The sequence below is a fragment of the Pieris rapae genome, chromosome 7 (genome assembly GCF_905147795.1).
Source record: "Pieris rapae chromosome 7, ilPieRapa1.1, whole genome shotgun sequence".
NCBI lineage: Eukaryota > Metazoa > Arthropoda > Insecta > Lepidoptera > Pieridae > Pieris > Pieris rapae.
In genome coordinates this window covers 5,365,150-5,385,521 of record NC_059515.1, presented here as the reverse complement: position 1 = coordinate 5,385,521, position 20,372 = coordinate 5,365,150, and the positions used below count along the sequence as shown (strand labels likewise).

Genomic DNA, 20,372 nt, shown 5'->3' with positions numbered 1-20,372 from the left:
TGGCGAGATCGTCCGGAATAGGCTTTTCTCTCAAGTAGCGCAAGTCAATTCTTCTGCGAGACTCAGACCTCTATTTGGGATGCCACGGTGACCTGTCGAGGGGTCACCTAAAATGCAGGACTTCGTTCTTTGCCGTCATTAAAGTAAGCGAAGAACGAAGTAAGGAAATCAAAAATAAGAAAAACTCCGCCTTCCACGGTGTAGGCCGAGTTTTGCCCTAATTTGAATTTATTTCCTCACGAAATATCTATTAATTTGTTGTAGCTAGTGACGGATCCAGTAACACTGGATCATACGGATCCGTTAAAACGTGTCAGGGCATCCTAAGGGCCTAGTGGCTAAAATCGAGCAGTTTTATGTATCTATAGCGTCCGGAAAGAATTCATCAGCGCGTCAATGTAGCCATATAATGTAGGTATCGCTACAGTAAAACAAAGAGTAAAAACATCACATTTATAGAAATTTATAACAGGAATATAAGTTACTTCATTCTATCGAATTCTAGTTTAGTCTAATAACTTGCCTTGTCACTTTTGCCTCCTTTTAAAAATAAATAGCCGGGAATACCTATAATCATAATGCGCGATATTGACTTCATTCAAAATCATCATAAAAACTAACTATATGATTAAAAAACAAACTGTGTGTAATTATTTATTGAAAGTTCACATAAAAATGAAAAATTACACTTACTAAGTTTAAGTTTAACCTTATCTACTTAATAATTACGTATTTAAACTTTAATTGATGTTAAGTGTACTGTAATGTAATAACTGTAATGTTTTGTTTTTAATCAACAATTTTTTTTTAAATGATACACTGTGATATAGATAGTGCAATCCACAAAGACGCGCCCCAATATTTCCACCAAACCGTTACTAATTATCTGTGTGCAAGCTTCTGACACAAAACACACGCACACTTAAATGCGCCATAGACGGTAACGGGTAAGCCACTGATGCTCGGAGATGACTCCCCGCACCCCGCGATCTACTCAACCAAAACATGGTGGGGCGCGTCTTCGTGAATTGCACTATCTATACTTGTTATTAACTCGTGTAGACTACCATTCACAATTGAAATTCCTTATAACTTCCCATAACTCAATCAACTAAACCTTGACATATCTTAACTAACTATCTAGCTTATTGTAAAATAAAAGATCAAATTTTACTCAAATGCCTTATGAATCTTCGATGCATCTGAAATTAAAATATAAAATTGTATGTTTGTTGTTTTACATTTAAATTATATTATAACAGGTAAGGATCAGTTTTTTCCGATAACAATTTTCTTAGTAATTTAATAATATCTGAATAAATGTGCAAACAATTGTTAAATTGTAATGCATACATTCTTGTCTAATACAGTCCTTTACAATGATTGTTATATATATCTTTTTTATAATTAAACTCAACACCACTGGACCGATTGCATGACTTTTTAAAGTGTATTTGAGAACAGTTTAGATTTGCAAAAAGATGTTCTTTTCTATATATATAAGACGTGTAAAGGACAACGTCAGTAGTTTTTGTATTAAAATCTGCAAAGCAGGATGGAAACTTAATAATTATTAGCCATATAATGGTAATGAAGACTTGTATTTAATTACAGTACAGCCTTTTTAAACAAAACGTAGTGGGGAGTCGAACATACTTACAGCGATTAATTCTTGGTCCAAGGATTGCGTGAATGTCCAGGGATCATATCCAACAAATATTGTCTTTGTGCTTCCGCTACGCGTTGCATTTCCGCCATTGCAGCGCTGCTGTTACCGCCTTTACCCGCTACAAACGAGGCTAGCCTTAGATACAGAGCCGAGACACGCTAAGTATGACTCCAAAATTGTATTTTGCGATAGTCAAACGGAGTCATAGTACGCGTTACTCGACTCTGAATCCCTAGTCTATGGCTTATTGTTTATAGTTATCTAGCGAAAAGTAATAAACAATAATAATGTCTTATTTAATAATTCCGCATAATTTAACAGTCAACTTATACATATTCTAGAAAATATTAAAATAAAACCATAAATCCAACAATTGTCATTATTTCATGAAATTTAATATTACTAGTTAAATTATTCACTTTCCAGTTTCGGCGTGTTTTTTAGAACAACCTGATGACTGAATTAAAGGTCCTTAAGAAACTCATTCTGGTAATCATGCAAAATGTAAAAAAAGTAAAGTGAATTACGAACAATTACGTTTAGTATAGAATTAATTATTATTATTACTATACCAAACTAAATACGTTATTATTATATTAGTATTGGTGAAAACCGACAAATGCTACGGTGTATATAAAATTATTATAAGGGTTAATTCGATGAAATAAATGAAATGTAAAGATGGCGGTGATACATACAACGCTTACCTAGCGCGCTGGCCTGAGCCATCGCGAGCTGGTAGGTGTAGAGCAGTGGAGAAAACTGCATCATGGCTGCTGCCGCTGCTGCAGGAGACATGCTGTTGTTGCCCCCGGCGCTGCTCAAGCCTATTTCAATACAACGAGAAAAACTAAATTCAGAACATATCGATACACATATCCCAATATACTTGACCGGTTTTCATGAAGTTTAAACATACCAGATTCAAAAAGGTTTGCCTAGATATGAATTCGTACCATACACTTGCTTGAAATCCTAAATACGACAATATAATATACATACAAGTCAAATAATGTAACACGTTAATTAATTGAAGTTGGTAAAAATTATTAACATTTAATATTAAATATTTTTTTTATTAAGGTTGGTATTCTTCTGCCTTTATTAACGTCAGTGAAACTTAAGTTTCAGGAACCGTGACACCTTTCTTTATGAAGTTTGACATTTGACAGCGATCAAGTCGAGAACGTAACTTGAAATACCAATGTTTTCCTTGATGTACAAAAACCCATGAATACAAGGAATTGACAGTTTTATCAGTCAGCAACATTGGGTTAAAGATAATATTTGAATTAGGGACCTCTGAGTAATTGGTGCTGCAAGGCCTGCATAGCAGCCGCGCTGTGCTGTTCAAACGCCATCTGGGCCGCTGCAGCCGCTGCGAGTTGCTGCAACAAATTTCATTTACGTTGTACAAAACCATAAGCTATGATCTTTTTTAGTAATTGTTTAATGTATCATAGGTAATTAATTATAATAACATTTTCAGTAACAGACTTAAGACCAAATTACTTAGGCGAGACCCACTAACGCCAAACAAATTTGCGTGGGCATGACATAAGATCACGTGACCATTTCATACAAATTTGTTAGAGAGTTACGCTTGGCTTTTTTAAGTATATAAAGAATTATTAAAACTAAACAGTTACCAAGCTAATAATCCAAAATGTATATTAAAATATATTTTTGTTTACTATTACTATAGCTATGTTAAAAGATTGAAGGTTTCGTTATTCTTAATAAGCAAGACTTGGTTTTTTCTTGTAACTTGTCTGTTGCTTACCCAATCAAAATTAAAGCATCTCTTATCCTTTCAAATAAAATGAACGCAGAAGAAATAAGACAATCATTACTAACTGATGTTAGATGTTTGGATACAGAAATGAGTTTCTTAGTTCTTCTGATACCAAGATTAATTATTAAGTTATACATATTTTATTTTTTTAGTAACATTTATGAATATTATAATAATGATATATTTTAGTAATAATAGTATGTTACATATAATGTAGGTAGTGCATTATGTATGTGGTCAACTTTGCATTTCACTAAACCTCTCTATAAGACCTGTAACTGTGAGCCGATAGATAAATAAATATGATTTATGATCCAAAGTCTCAGTTAAATCGTAAGAAGTACACAGAACAACATACCTGATGCTGTTTGCTGCTACTGCTGCTGCTACCACCCTGGCTTGTGCTGCTTGACGATGATGCTGCAAATTTTGATTTGTATTCTATATTCAAATGTCTGACGCTTATTTACGACATAAACATAAACTAACTCTATGAAATGAATTGTTGTCAATATGTTAATCGATAAATTAAAACAAATAGAATATATAATTATCTTTGTAAATAAAACTTCTCCGCCTAAATAATATAACGCAGAATAAACATTGAAATTCTGATAATTAATTCATTTAACGATTCTTTTGATCTAATTTAAAATTCTTATATACTCCATGTCACTTGATATGACTATGATTACTGTAGAACTGTAATGATGTAAAGTAATTTAATGGATATTTAACACAGTCATTAGCATTTAAATACCTCATCAAATGGATGATGAATTACAAGAATATTCCAATAACTAACAAAGTAATCTCTTAACTTTTAAATAATATTAAATCAACTAAAAACAAACAGAAATTTTAATACACTGAACAGAACTTTTCAGAAAAATACACTACAAAAGATAACACTTGGTAAATTGTCATTACAGTGAGTGTTGCCATTTGCCATTTGGCCAATAGAAAAATAAGCTCAGCCTTTTAGGACAATTATTAAGTTATCTTATCAAAGTGAATTTTCTTGTAAATACAATAAAAAAGTATAAAAATAAGAATAATAAATCGTTCGATAGGATTACCTTTACCTTTCTTGGCGGGCACTTCAGCGTCACGGGCGCGATCGCGTTCGCTCGACCCGTGGTGACTGCGCAACGTATCTGAAGAGCTTACGCTGCGACTGGAATTTGAATTAAACTTATTATGAACTGTTATATATATATCTTAAAATAATATAATATATAAATTTTTAAAATATTATATAAAGTTTTTAATAAAATATAAAAATAATTTAAATATTTTTTTTTTTAATTTTTTTTTTTTTGGGTTTTTAAAATTTAAATTTATAAACAAAAGTATATATGGGGAGAAATTATATTGTGTACCTATTGGCTTGTGGCGATGGTTTGGGTTGGGGCTGCGCTGGTGGCGTCGGAGGGGCCGGGGTGCCTCCGCCACGTGACATTCGCGAGATCGGGGTTTGCTGTAAACAAATATTACAAGAAACTGTATTCGTTTCAATTTCTTACAATGGAAACATAAATTAAAAATATATGTTTTCAGGTTATTATTATATTCACATAAATAAAAGAGTTTTCGAATTCCTGGAACGTTATAGTGGCCAGTAAGGATTTTATATCTTTCCTCTCAATCGCCTACTTCGTAAATCAGTATGAACAAGAGGTTTCAGACGCTTCTCATAAGATTTGTTCCCAAGTGCTCTGACCATTTTCGTGGCGTTACTTTGAACCCTTTCAATACGTAATACCCATTCTGAAATACAATCTACTAAATAGAGCTGGGGATTTATCGTTTTTTTACAATCTTCTGTCTGTGACATTCCCTCTTCAAATCATAACTGATTGTAACCAACTACCCAACCCAAGACTAAATGCATACCGTTATTGACCTGGGTCATAAGTATTGTGCGGATTTTTCTTGCCCATGTGCAATATTGTGCACTTATTTACATTTCAGTCACTGCTTGGGCAATCGAAAATATCATCTAACACCCTATATTGCTTGAGAGTGGATTTCTGAAAAATTTGGTGTTGACGGGAAAAAGCGAATGTGAAATATGTAAAGTTTTTCAGATTTGTCATACACAAAATAAAAAGTAAAGAGCCAAGTACTGTGATCTTTAATGTTCTCCAAGGCGAACATGAATACACTTTCCGTTAGTTTAATAAAATAATAGAATCATTGTTATTCAAGTCATTTGTTTTCATATCGGATCGTTCGAGTCTATTAGACCTACCTGCGAAGTCCTATTATGATGAGAGTGTGCCGGGGGCGGAGCAGGAGTGGGGGGTGGCGAAGTGGAGGGGGCAGCCAGGCGACGCTCGATCTCTTGTTCCTGCTGAAGGGCGCGGACGAACGCCGTCTTCAAGCGAGCTGTGTGTTCCGCCTGCATCGAGTCCCATAATAAGTAATTTGTGCATTTCAATAAATCGTAATTTGAAATCTGATTAGTTAAAATATATTTTAGACGTTAAAATAGCAAAAAAAAGAGAGAGATAGCAATGTATATTGGGCTTTGTTAAGTTGTAGATAAATATGTCTAAATAAAGGAATAAAGTAATGCTTATAAATACAATTTTTTATTGTTTAGCTATAAAGATAACAAGAGCAGTGTTGGACTTAGGGTTCAGCGCACAACTCTCATCCCTGAGGTCGTAGGTTCGATACCGGCTGAGCACCAATGAACTTTCTTTCTATGTGCGCATTTAACATAAGAACCTAGCCTTAGCTTGAACGGTGTAAGAAACGGTGAAGTCAACGTCGCCGGCGTCAGACGCATCCCAGACGTAAAAATGTTGTTGCATTGCGACACTTTTTTTTATTAAGAGAACTTTTAAAAACCAAAAAAAAAAATACGTTAGTATCCTTGGTAAAAAATATGTATTTAATACTTATATTAAAAATTACCATATTAATAAAATTAAACCCTGTATAATAAATTCACAATCATACCTTGAGCGCTCGTTTAACATTGCCCGACACGCACAACTCGCAAAGGCGTCTCGCAGAAGTAGCGGAAGTGGAAGCGGGCGTGAATGTTGCGTCCTGGCGACGCGAAGGCGCACGCTCCCAACGCCACACGGGCGTGAAGTCGCAACCGCACTGCGCGCACACCGCTGGGACTGACGAACGCGGGAAACTGAAAGGGCTACAAAAATTAGGATATCACGTCTTGGCTAGATTTTGCCTAGCACCTCCCGGGTCCCTTGGGTAGAATGCCTAGCGAACCCCGAGGGCCCATCTTAAGGGCGTGTGATGGTCTGAGGTGGTTTTAGTGGGTAGGGTCTCGCTACCCCTCTGAATAGCAGAGGGTTTTGAGTGTAGATCCAGCCCCACAGTCCCCGCGTCAAGTTCGATATTCTTGATGCGGGCCTGCATAAGTGCATTTCCACCTCATAAAAAAAAAAAAAGATTTTGCCTAGCAGGGATATTACAATTAACGTCAATGACATGGCTCCATTAACCGTCGATATCTAATAAAATAATAAATAAATGCAATATAACAGGTCTAAATATTAATGTGTAATTCGCAGACTGCTGTGAGACCAATGTCGTAAAGAGTATAACGATGAGAAAACTACATTATTAATTGTAGATAAATACTTCATATTATATAATATTCTTATTAAGTAACATTGAGGGTAAATTGTCAACATAAATCAGGATTAATAAATGTATTACACCTCTTAGGGCCTGTTTTACAATGACCGGATAAGTTCCAAATAAGCTATTTATTACTTATTGGTAGGATAAACGGTATTTCTGCGTTTCACGACTGTCATATAGCTCGAAATTTCTTCGGAACTTTTATCTTCCGAATAATTTATGTATTGCATAGCTATATGGTACTTTATCCATACATTGTGAAACAGACCCTTAAAAAATTAAATAATCAGAAATTGTCAGACAAAGATTGAACGAACCGATCTTCATTAGTAAGGTAGTCGACGACATGCTCCAGGCCCACAAGGTACACGAAGTCCGTGTTGCTAGGTGACGGGATGAAGTTCATCTCTGGCGGTGGAGGTTTAGGAGGCGGGATCTTAAACAAAGTATAATAATTATAACATGTAGCGACACCTACATTCTACAGCTACTGCGATGACTGTATCCTTTTTCCAGAAATATTTTTCATCGCCAATGGCGAACAAATGAATGTGTTTGCATACATTTTCAATGTTCAGTTATATAGAGCATGTTTTCTGTTACAAAAAATCATAAGAAGTCATAAATAAATTAATGAGTACAACTTGATGCAGCTATAAATTTCACATATGTTAACGAATCGTAAAATGTATGCAATGCGGCCAAAAAATAGAATTTAATAAAGATTATTATCACTATTTGGACAATGTTTACAAATAAAATGACATTTGAATTCTTCACGAAAGCAACAGATTCATTATGTTTGATATATTCGGTAATATTATGTTGATCAATTTGAATAGCGAAAAGTCTTTAAATAAGTAATTATAATATTAGGTTAATGTTAATTTTTTTTGTTTCTTCTTTTTTCTGGAAATCTTATCTTCACTTTTAATGTCTAAAATCTAATATTCACTCCCCCTCTACGCCCTTGAATTGCGAACTGGTAGTCAACGTAAATTTAGAATCAACTAAACATCTTTTCTGTAGAAGTTCATTTGTTACCTATATGATTTAAGTTAATTTGAGTTTAATATTATTTTTATTGTAAATTTTATAATCGCCGTAATTGTTATGTTTTAAAACATTATCATGGAGGTATGGACAGCGATTGGCGTGTTTTGTGTGTATTACTAAATTAGATTTAAATTTGAAACAGTAGACAATTTTAAATGGTACTCTAATAAATAAGTACCAATTATAATAAATTAAACGTAAAAAACACGATATGCTAAACTTAATTCAGTGATTTATTTAATTTTGATAAAAGTTTAAAAAAGTTCGTTTCTTTTAAATACACATACAAAAATTTTAAACATACCTGCAATAGCGTCTTCTCTAGTTGTTTCCTGAGCGCTAATTTAGCGGCAGCCTGTCGTTGGGCCGGTGTCTGTGTATCTTCCGAACTGCGGGTACTCGCCTATAACAACAAAATACCCTCATTTAAACACTTAAAAACGCAATATTTAATTATTACCAAAGTTATTATTTATTCGCATTTTAAACAATTTTCAAATTAAGACCAGTCGTTCGTTCGAAATACAATTCGTTTAAATTAAGATTTTTTTGTAGAAGATTGTATAATTTGAATTATATAAAATATTAGTGGACATCACATTGCCATACTCACTGCATCGCTGGTACTGCTCGTCACTGACGAATTATCCTGAGCGGGCTTGCAATATTTATATTCAATTATGAGAAAGAAGTCAACGAATCTACATATTATGTTTATTATAACTAAAACATTTATATGAAATTTGTAACAATGTTAAGAAAACATAGTTAATTCTTAAATCTTAGTATAAATTCAATACATATAAAATATTTCTCTAATAAATGTAAAGAATAAATAAATTTAGACTTGTTTGTTTGTTTATGAAGACTAGTTTTGATTTTGCTGTAATCTTATAGCAGGTGTAAACTAAAATAAAAATAAAAAAGCCTTTTTATTTCCTACAAATATAACTTTTTACATTGGCCCATCTCCAAGCGCTTACTTATCTAATTAAAATTAATACCATCTTATTTTTATTTATTTTCTATATTATTTACCTATAACTATTTTATTTATTGTTATTAATATACTACTTATATAATATTTGCTACTATATATATCATATTTACTATTACATATTATAGCAGGTGTATGGCGTGTTAATTATTTTTTAAAATTTTGAAGATTTACCTTAGGCGCAGACAGTTGTGAAACTGGTGGCGGCGCAGGAGTGATCGTCACAGACGGTGTAATGCTTGCGCCTCCCGATGTTGACGACTGAAACAATTTTTAACTCTCTTTACTTCCAAACGCAATCCCATAGAATATTTTCCCCGTGTATCATATCTACATCTATTCTGATGTGATCGTGCAACAAACACACCCTTAATATGAGTAGTAGTAAGTTTTGTAACACATGTTGAATTTTGGTGTCTATGGGTAAATTTTGCCATAAACAATATTTTAGAATATTGCAAGAACTATATTGAAATTTAATTTAATAAAAATTAAAAACAGACAACAGTTATAAGCTGTGCGGCGTAAGCGTGTTTCTCTGTCTGTCTTTGACTCTCTCTCTCTCTCTCTCATAGAAAGCAAGCCAGTTATTTTCGTTTCGTCTTTCTATTTCGCATTGAACAGTGTGGTGTCGCGCTCGCGACGATAATTCAAAATCAACAAAAAAATATAATACTATCTCCAATGCAATTATTACTAAAATTGGACTGATTCAGATTTTTAAACATTATATTTGTTAATAATAAAAAATATTATAACTTAAAAAAAAGAATATTACAATTCCTTCACTAATCGAAAGAAACTTCATCCCATCCGGGTGTCCCTTGAAACCTCTCAAATTTTTTTTCATAAAAAAAAATTACTAGTATTTTTTTGCAACATTTATGTTTACCAAAAATATCATATTTGACATTGAGATAGCATGTAACATATACTATAGATATAATATAAAATACCTGGGAGCGGTAAGGGCCGGGAGTGAGCGTGGCGCCACCCGGGAGATTGGCGGAGCGGCGGGAGGTGCTGCTAATCGAAGTACTGCAGTTACTCGCGGCGCTGTTGCTGCTAGTGCGCTACATAACAAATTTTACATCAAAAAAGAGCTTATCCATTTGATGCTTGCTTTAATTCGTTGGCATTTCTCAACATAGGAAACAGCGAAGTGTCATAAAATATCTCTATGTCATAAATATCAGCGGAATATAAGTACAAAGGTAAGTTATATCGTTATCAATTTTTTTCTTTTCACTTAAAATCGTAATTCGTGGTAAAGAAATAGATACATAATGTTGTATTAAACCTTGGTTTGCTGATGAGCCGGTGGTGGCGCCGGAGTAACAGTGACCCCAGGAGGTACAACGCACCCACTGCCGGCTAATGCTGTACCCGTTGTGGACTCCTGGAAACAATTTAATTAAATTGGATTCCACAATATTAAATCATTGTGTCGACTTGGTGTGGAAATGATTGATGTAAAGCACTCAATAACATAATCTAATTAAAATACAAATATATATATTTGTTTTAATTATAGTATGTGTTAGCAAAACAGCGACATTTATGACATTTACTTTGATTTATAAAAATAAGGCCTGCCTCATCTAGGTAATCTAAGTCTTTAAATGTTAAAGCGAGTGACGCAGAGTTTTCACTATATATAAACAGCTAAGTTATCAAAAAAAACTCACTTTTACTGGAGGCAAGGTAGTGGCCTGTTGGGATTGCCTCAGTTTCCGAAGTAACACAAGCCGGGTCTCCTCCGCTCTAAGCTGTTCGCGCAGCGTACGTAGACGACGCTCACGTTCCCATATCTCGGCACTGGACAATTCCTTAAATAAAAATCAATAATGTTTTATTTACTCTAGTTTCATAGTTTTAAAACATTATTTACTTTAAAATTTAAACATCTATAGCCGCACGTAAAACCGATTTCTGGCGTGGCGACGCATGCCGTGGCGACGCGTCGCCACACTATATGATATACAGTCTAAATGCAGTAGTAAATTTCACATTAAAAATATTTAATGAAAATAATGTTTATTCAACAAATAGTCATCGTTATCTGGAAAAAAAAGCGTAATATTTTATTTTATCATTATAACATATTTAGTTCCTATCACAGTTTGTTCTTTTCTGCATATTACTTTTACAAAATAATGTCGATGTTTTACATCTGCCAGGCGTCCCGTGACGGCTCACATTTTTTTATAAAATATAACAATTTACTTACTAAATTTTGTTTGTTAAAGCGGAGAAATCATTTCAATTGCAGGTTATTGTCCATATCATCCGAATGTTTCTTATATATTAAAATTAAATCAATGTTACCGTAATATTAAAAAAAATTAAAAGACTTCTTTGTATATTACCCTATGCCCAGGTATTGGCAGCGGTGGTTCATTTTCCTCCTCAGAGTCTTCTTCATCTCGAGGATCACGTGGTGACTCCACATGTGCAGGAATAGCCTGCACTGCACTGGCTGTTATAGACACATTGACAGGTGCAGAATTTAACTTGCTGCTTACATCTGAAACAATTCCAGCGAAAAAATCATAAATAAATAAAGTAAAAAGGATTTGATATAAATAACTTTGTACAGTAACCCATTTTTTTAATTTCACACAAGCAAAGTCTTTTTAATATCATTGCTTAGAGTAGCGGCTTGTTTGTGGTGCCTACATTTTTAACTTTTTTTTCCCTCAATCAATCTCTAATAGACACTTTCTGCAGAGATGACAGAAAATATTAGATTATTTTAATATCTAGGTGTTTTCTGTTTCATTGTTGAGCAAAAAAAATAAGAGCAAATGTTGGCCTAAGGATGCAAATCTTAACCCTAAGTTATGTTGGATTTACGATACAGTTCCATATTTTTATTATATATATATATTATATTAGACATCAACATGTCTTAAAATTTACGACATGTGTAAGGCTGATCATATATTGCGGCCAAATCTCATATACTCATAGGGTTCTACTGCCACTGGATCATTATATATGTAAACAATAATAAATAACAAAGCCTTTTAATTCTTACAGCAGAACAAGTTACATTGATTTAGTTTACTTACATACTAGTGTTAGTTTTGTTAGTAATTAAATTTCTATCTTAAATTTAGTTGTGTTAGTTTTAAAACAATAATTACCAGTAAATGGAGCAGGTGTGGCCGGTGCTAGAGTAGGTTTTCTATGAGGCGGTGCTGCTGGCAGAAGCACAATATCAGGACTTTCAGCATAGCTACGGGTTTCAGATCTAGGCCGAAGCACCCGTTTGCCACCTGCACCCTAAAGAATAAAGAGTATTTGTTTTTGTAATGCTGTTTTTTACAATTATTCTATTTCTAATAATGTCATAATGTTTTACATAAATCTATTCTCCATATTAGAGTATGTAGAAGAATATGTTTACTTAGGGCAAATAATCTCTCACGAAGACCAAATGTCTAAAGAAATACACAAAAGAAGAGCAAGGCTATGAATATAGGTCTAAAGAAAAAAGTCTTTAATACCTGTAAACTGCCCTGTGTTACATATGGATGTGAGACTTGGTCCCTAACACAGTTACACAGAAAAAAACTGACAACATTCCAACATGCAGTTGAAAGAAGCATGCTCGGCATCAAGAGGAAAGATAAAATTCGAAACACTGACATACGGCGTAAGACAAAACTAACCGACATACTGATCAGGATAGACCAACAAAAATGGAGGTGGACAGGACCTTTGATGCGTTCTTCTTCAAAGAACAAATGGAGCAACATTGTCACACACTGGTATCCACGTAACGGCAAAAGAAGTAGAGGACGTCAATACAGACGCTGGGAAGACTAGAACTAAAACTAACAGCATGTCCAAACTGGACGAGAGTCGCCGTGGACAGAACACAGTGGAAAGAATTGGAGGAGGCCTTTGCCGAAAGTCACACTGTCACTAGGGACATTCTATAATTTTAATGTATATATAGTAACTTTAACAGTAATAAAGGCTATTTTATTTAATTTATTCTCCATGAAATAATCTGAATAAAAAATAAAATATAGGAAATTATTCTCACAATATTTTAAGTACCATATGTCAGTTCATAGATAGGATCATTTACTGGGAATTAAGGTTGAGATTGTCATAATATATAGAACAAAGACAAGCCAAGTGTTATACATTTCACATTGTTTATACCCATTATTTTTTTAAATAAAAATGTTGGATCATACACCATATCATAATTTAAATATATAAATACTTACTCTGTCCACCTTGTATGCAGAAAGGAAAATGTAAACTTATAATTAATAAACTCGTAATCATTTTAGAATTACTTGTATGAGGTGGAAATTATTGTAGTGCTTAAATAATATTGACATTTATTTACAATTTTTACATTATGTATGGTAATTTTTAATTTTACTCCAACTGGTTTTTTAATTCATATATTTAATTTACTTTGTACATGAATTAAAACTATGGAGTTCCCATGACCATCAAACAACTCTTTTTAATTTATTTTTAATACAGCAGGTATTGCCCAGTACAAATGTTTATTTTACATTAAAACCCAAATCATTTATAATGACAGTAACATTACAGAACACATTTATTTTTATTTATTTATTTCCAGTAAATATTCACAAACGTATTCACAAACATACTAAATAATAAACCCAGCAATGGTCATGGTATACTTATGTGGTAAAAATTATTTAAGATTCATTTTTAAGTGAAAATGTATTTAAATTTGAAGGTTTCTGTTAAAAATACTTCACTGGCACTCAAATTTAAAGGAAGCATAATATTACAAGTTTTGATTATACTTACATGTGGTGGAGGCTGTGCTGGTGTAATAGTTAGTCCACTTGCAGTTAGAGCTCTCAGCTCACTCAGCTCTGGTGGTAGGGACCTACTAACCACCATAAACAATATTTATTTTAAATTATAAAATTTTATTATAGCAGATATTTTTATGTTTCAATAAGTACATATCTAATTACATTATATTATCTCGTTTTCCGCCATGTACACATGTATATATGATCCTCGTACATTATATAAAATTGATTACGAATACTTTTAACAAATTAATATAATCGTTCTCATGTATGAAAAATTCACACAATTTCATAGTTATACTTTTTTTAAATGTTACTAACAAAAGAATATTAAAAACTTAATTTTTCGAAATAATAAACACACTTAAATCTAAATTACCTCACGCTGAGATCCACAGCGGAATCGTCCACGTCCATTGTTCTCTAACTCACTAATTGCCGAAATGATACAATCTCCACAAAAATCAATAACTATGAAATTATGGATGACATAAAACACGCCGCGAAATTTTTATTTGCGTAATTAATTTTATTCTTATTGTAATGATAAAGGTAATTGATATTTACTAAGTATTTATGAAAGCGAAATAAGAAAAAAGTTATGAAATATTTTAGTTAGTAAACATAAAAAATTGGGTTCTTAGGATGATTGATGACACCGTACTTCAAAATTCAAGTGGCTATCATCGACTCATAGCTTACTAAATACACGCGATTACCATAACTAAATGAACATTTAACTCGTGGTACTACAATCTTCACATAAAAGCCTAATTTTTAAATAAATTTTCTAAGAATCATAATGTATAAAGTTTTATTAGAAACCACTAATATATTATTTTACTTCTGAAGACACTCGACGAGCAACAAATTTAAAGCCACAGAGTAGTTAATAGTTAATACTTAGAAACAGACATGACACAACCCATAGTAATGAAAAGGGAATGAGCTATGCCACAGGTTTTACACACATCCATTAATAATAAATAGTTGTTCCAAAACTTTTATATTTTTATGTTAGCTATAGAAATAGTAAACTTAAGATAAATATGAAACAAATATTAACTATTATCAAAATCTACCTCTCTTCTACATCTTACTTTCGACATTAGAATTACATTTCAAAAAGAATAAGACAAAGAGTAATGTTTTAATAGTTACAATCGAACATGGAACACTTCTTTTATTATTTTGGTAAGAGTCAGATCCTTTGTATTTAACGAGTTTTGCTAATATTAAAAAATACTCTAAAGATTTTTTATATAGTATACATATAAGGAAAAAATAGTTAAATACCATTTCCACCTGACTGGAAAAGAACTAAATAGAAGCCTAGATTTAGTAATGTTCCTTTTACACATTTGTATCTAGTACATCATGAACCATTAATGTCTGTGAATGTACTTCAATTTGTTATCTTACGTCACTCTATATTTCACTAGCTACGACAATGTATATATTATGTACTTGATAAATAATGGGCGTCGCGAAAACATGCCAAAGTAGAATTTATACAAATTACACAGATCGTGACAACCCTGGGGGTCTAGTCAAGACAGCTTAACAGGAGTGTATGTAGAAAGTCGAAAACTAAATTTGTATGAAAATGACAGCTAGTGTCCAACAGTTGGTAGCCTAGGCCTGTATGTTTAATTTAATATTAATAAATTCCTAACTATTTCTTTTTTTTTATTTAAAGCAGGAACTAAATATGGTGCTTTTTCATTTTGCAGATCAGTTGTTGTTAGACCAAATCCTAATAATTTAAATTATAAGTACTACAACTTATTGTATACCGCGATTATGTAGGTTCATATTATTTTATTTAGTCATAACCTTAAATTTCTGAGAGAAAATAAAACGAACCAAAGTTAATTTTAACATACCATTTAAATTCATATATTATGACACTGCATCTTTCCAAAATGTCTACATCAAACATATGCAAAATACAAAAATAAACGATCAACAACATATCAAAAATTATTTCGATCTTGCTGACATACTTAAGTCCATTTTGAAGCTTTTTATTTCAAATGTACAATAATATTGTAGGTGACCAAATTAGCTGTTAACGTTATGTCGTTGATACATGAATAAATTGTTCTGAAAAGAACAGTTTATACGTTTGCGTTATGATATGAGTGTGTTCTGAAAAGAACAGTGTTGTCAGCGTATTGCATAGGCTACAAGCATATCGAAGTGATCTCAGGAACACATCCGAACGCTTCAGCCGCTGCGCGCAGAAAAGGGTCGAATTTTTGCCGCGCCTCGCTTTTGTTGAAACACGAGTCAGGTAGCGAAAGATCCTTTTCGTACACACCCAGCGCGTATTGGCTGAAGCGTTTGGATGTGTTCTCCTCTAGTCATATTAACGATTTTAACATAATTTGACTTCGATCATCGATGTCGTTAAATGATAATGTCAGTGACAGATGACACTAACACCATTGCTGGGTAGCGTTTTTTGACGTTTTTGTATTTCCTAATATTTTGTATAACTCATTGTCATTTCCCACTTTGTATGTAAGCTGTGAGAAGAGAAAAACAATAAGTGTTTACGAAGGTTATGTTTTTAGATTTGTGATATCGTAAAACCTTTAACTAGATTGCACTTTGTTAATAAGTTAAAGCTTTCATTTAATAAAAATATAATGCCCGGACCAGATTTATTGTCAAGCCAAGGTTTGCGCCTTGATGGTCGGAGACCTAATGAGTTACGTCGAATTCGATGTAAGTTAGGTGTTTTCACACAGCCGGATGGTAGCGCTTATTTAGAACAAGGAAACACGAAAGTTTTAGCAGCCGTGTATGGTCCACATCAGGTATATCATCAAATGTTGAAAAAAAACATCAAAAAAAATAGCTAGCCATTTATATATATATAATTCTGAAACTAACCAATAAGAAATAACCCCACCCCATCCATAAACAGTTCAACTTTATAAACATTTTCATATATCCTGATCTTCTAGTAAAAAGTAGTAGTAGTAGTATTGTAAATGTGATATCACCTATCCCACCTAAAAGTGGCTTGCACTTGAAAGTTGCAAAACCTTAACTTTAAATTATTAGTTTTATAAATTCATGCAATTCAATCCTGGTTGTTTTTTTTAAATTTTTTGTGACATGAGATTGAACACCCTTTAACCAGTGTGGAGAACTAAACTGTGTGTAAATTTAAACTGTATAGTAGTCTTGTCCGTTCACAAATTACTGTAACTATCTAAAGTTAATACAATTCAATATTCTAGGCAGCAAAATCAAAGATGTCTACTGAGGGAGTTGTAGTTAATTGCCAATATAGTATGGCAACATTTTCTACAGGTATATAAATATCATTTTCTACTATTGTATAGAAGTAGTACTGCTTGTGAATGAAGGTCTGAAATATTAGTACAATTCAAACAGCTGATTGATTAATTAGATCTAAATGGATGAACAGATCTGCATGGCACTTAAGTAGAAACAACTTCTATGTAATTAAAGAAGTTGTAGAACTTTTTATTTTTTCTACAATGTTAATTTTTTATGCACAGTTACATTTTACATTATTTGTTTTGCATCAACTATTAACAGTAACAAATGCAAAGGGAAAACAATGTGTATTACCATTGAAATACAAACAAATTTTATTATTTTTTAAATTACACTATTCATCCATGTTTACTTTTAGGTGAAAGGAAAAACAGACCTAGAGGTGATAGAAAATCACAAGAAATGTCACTACACCTTAGGCAAGCTTTGTCATCTGCTATAAAAACTGAACTGTATCCTCGCTCTCAGATTGATATCTACATTGAAGTATTACAGGTTTGTTGTTATGCAATCTATGATTTTTGGCCACAAATTCAAGAAATTTATCTCAAAGAAATATATATGGCCTTATTCTGGCTTATAAAACATGAGCATTGTAGTTGATAAAGAAAGAAACCTGAATATGTTTTATAATTATATTTATCTTAGAACTTTAGAACTTATTAATTATATATATATATATATATATCATCAAAGTTCTTGGACTAATAATATTACCATAGAGCTATAGTTACATTTATCACTGCCACTGCCTTTTATATAATTAGATGAAATTTTACAAGACTGCAAATATACCAACTAATAATAATTTGATAATATCATCAATATTAAATGAATAATAGGGGAGATTATTTGGCAATAAATTAGTAATTTTGCCAAAATAATTTTAAAAAATTGGCAATTACCTATAATTCATTTGTTGATATTTACTGCAATTATGTTTACATATTTTTAATCAATTTTATTTTAAAAATATGAACTCGCATGTGTACACTTTGTAAACCAGAGGATGGATGTATAGTCTATTAGTTTATAGTAGTATGTTAGTATGTTTTGTCCTCATTAATTACATTAATATTACAAGTAGCGGCACGAAACTCTAGCGCTGACCGTTATTGCGCAGAAGTAAAAAATAAGGTACCTGAGGGGGGCTAACGGAATGAAGAGCGTCGATTGGCTCTCCACTCGTATTCCGGCCCCAGCACCATAGTACACATGCGCAGCAATCCCCTGCACGTATCGGCCAGCGCTAGACTTACGTGCCTATAATAGTATCATGTTTTAAGAAACGAATTGACCATCTGGTTCCTTGCGCTCACACTAACCTGGAACAACAATCGTTTATTGAATGCATGGCAACCTCAGCCAAATGTTTACTGGTTTTCATGGATATTAATATAAATCAGAAAATATAAATATAAACTAAATCTTATTTTATCTATTACAATTGAAAAAATGTATCTGCTTACCAAGCGTTGGCTGACTGAGCGTTGGCAGTTGGCACCCAATTTATTCTCCAAGTTCTCTACATCATTGACTTAAAAATTGCATAAAATTGATTAAAAAACATATATGTAGTTGCAATGTATATCAACAAATTAATTACAGGTAATTGTCCCAAATTTGTTTTTAGGCAACATATCACCACTTATGTATTGCAGTCTCATACATTAAAAATGAGAGCTTAACCTAGAAATTTATTTATGTAGGCAGACGGCGGTGCGTACTGTGCGAGTGTGAATGCAGCAACGCTCGCGCTGATAGACGCAGGCGTACCTTTACGGGCATACGCGTGTGCGTGCACGTCGTCAGTCGCATGGCGTGGGAGTCAGCCTGAGCCTCTACTTGACGTTGGACACGTTGAAGAGGCTGCTGGAGGAGTTTGTTTAACTGTAGCAGCACTGCCCAGTACAGGTAAGTTAATTCTGCTCCGATAATCATAAATGTTCTGCGTTAAGTGCGTCGTAGCATTAAGACAGTCACGTTACTTATGAATTTTTTAGCCAGGAAAGTACGATTACTTATCGTATCGGTCGGTGATCGTGAAAGTTAAAATATTTCGTACATGCCTTAATCTATAGACTATCAAACTAAATTTAAATTATTTATTTCCTTATTTCCTATTTTTACAGTAACTTAATACTACAATAAATAAAAATACAATAGAAAACTAAGCTAAAAATTAACAAGTAAAGACTTAAAACCTAAACCATTTTATATCTAATTATAAATAATGCAATTCTTGTGAATTCAGCCAGGGTGCAACTAAATACATCTGTCTCACACGCAATAATATTTAGGGTGCGCAAGACGTGTCATGATGCTTCTTTGAGTAGGTTTGTACGCGCCCGAGGCACGGCCAGCAATTGAGATCGCTTACCACGCCGAGTGTGATTTTTTGGCACACGCAGCCCCAGTCTCTCCAACATTTCTGCATTATAAACTTTACCTCTAAGATCCTTAAAAAAATATGAGATAAGATGAGGAAAGATCATAGGATCGGATCTCAATCACCATTATCCAAATAGTGATATTATGATAATGGTGATTGAGATCTATGATATCATATTAATCATTATCTTGTTTCCAAATTATTTGTAAAAAGTAGACTGAATTAATGTTACATTTACTGACAATCAACTGGTTTCAATTTTATATAATAATTGCAGGTAGCATAGCTTTATTGGAAATGTCACATCGCTTACATATGGACTACTTTGAAGTTGTTATCAGTAGAGCTATGCAAGGGTGTCGAGATATTGAGGTAAATACATCTTTATGATATGTTGTTGTTATGCCTTAAATAATAAAAAAAGTAATTAATCAAAAACATTTTAGGTAATTTTGGATAAGGCTGTGAGGGAACATTTAGCTGAAGGATGGACAAAGCAAGATATTGTTACTATATGAAATAAACGTTTTCAATTAAGTAATATTTTTCATTGAAACATAAGATGTTCTGAAAGTGATCAAAACTAATTCCACTACTGTTTCCTTAGTGACCATCCTTATGCCGTGGAAAATAAATAGATAATATTCGTTATAAAATTAGATATATATCTTTTTTTGAAAAAAATAAAACAAAAA

The 20,372-nt window shown here is 32.8% G+C and overlaps 2 protein-coding genes across 7 annotated transcripts; one reads left to right on the top strand and one right to left on the bottom strand.

The window, feature by feature from the left end:
- Positions 1 to 641: 641 nt before the first annotated feature.
- On the bottom strand, positions 642 to 14,846 carry LOC110995145 (transcriptional repressor p66-alpha). 6 transcript variants are annotated; one of them, XM_045628783.1, is made up of 19 exons: positions 14,347 to 14,846; positions 13,957 to 14,041; positions 12,291 to 12,429; positions 11,511 to 11,668; positions 10,830 to 10,970; positions 10,442 to 10,540; positions 10,098 to 10,214; positions 9,316 to 9,402; positions 8,449 to 8,547; positions 7,406 to 7,524; positions 6,435 to 6,630; positions 5,719 to 5,868; positions 4,847 to 4,944; positions 4,544 to 4,641; positions 3,823 to 3,884; positions 2,970 to 3,057; positions 2,377 to 2,496; positions 1,661 to 1,787; positions 642 to 1,202 (listed from the first exon to the last, which is right to left on the bottom strand). In XM_045628783.1, the coding sequence occupies exons 1-18, from the start codon at positions 14,382 to 14,384 to the stop codon at positions 1,666 to 1,668; spliced, it is 2,016 nt and encodes a 671-aa protein (XP_045484739.1). In that variant the 5' UTR covers positions 14,385 to 14,846; the 3' UTR covers positions 642 to 1,202; positions 1,661 to 1,665. The 6 variants fall into 6 exon arrangements, with proteins under 6 accessions (XP_045484739.1, XP_022117858.2, XP_045484738.1 ...); XM_022262166.2 differs by having other exon boundaries at positions 2,368 to 2,496; positions 14,347 to 14,845; XM_045628782.1 differs by having other exon boundaries at positions 2,368 to 2,496; positions 4,550 to 4,641; positions 14,347 to 14,845.
- A 1,634-nt stretch (positions 14,847 to 16,480) lies between these two features.
- On the top strand, positions 16,481 to 20,214 carry LOC110995112 (exosome complex component RRP41). The gene is made up of 6 exons (XM_022262114.2): positions 16,481 to 16,792; positions 17,222 to 17,294; positions 17,644 to 17,780; positions 18,995 to 19,199; positions 19,955 to 20,049; positions 20,124 to 20,214. Exons 1-6 carry the CDS (start codon positions 16,622 to 16,624, stop codon positions 20,193 to 20,195), a joined length of 753 nt encoding a protein of 250 aa, XP_022117806.1. The 5' UTR covers positions 16,481 to 16,621; the 3' UTR covers positions 20,196 to 20,214.
- The last annotated feature ends 158 nt before the right edge of the window (positions 20,215 to 20,372 follow it).

Coding starts and splice junctions, on each gene's coding strand:
- LOC110995145 (XM_022262166.2), bottom strand. CDS start 14,384: ATGGACGTGGACGATTCCGCTGTGGATCTCAGCGTGAG. Junction 9,403..10,097: donor CCGGCCCTTACCGCTCCCAG/GTATTTTATATT, acceptor AAATTGTTTCAG/TCGTCAACATCGGGAGGCGC. Junction 4,945..5,718: donor ATCATAATAGGACTTCGCAG/GTAGGTCTAATA, acceptor ATTTGTTTACAG/CAAACCCCGATCTCGCGAAT.
- LOC110995112 (XM_022262114.2), top strand. CDS start 16,622: ATGCCCGGACCAGATTTATTGTCAAGCCAAGGTTTGCGCCTTGATGGT. Junction 17,295..17,643: donor TATGGCAACATTTTCTACAG/GTATATAAATAT, acceptor GTTTACTTTTAG/GTGAAAGGAAAAACAGACCT. Junction 17,781..18,994: donor TCTACATTGAAGTATTACAG/GTTTGTTGTTAT, acceptor TTATTTATGTAG/GCAGACGGCGGTGCGTACTG.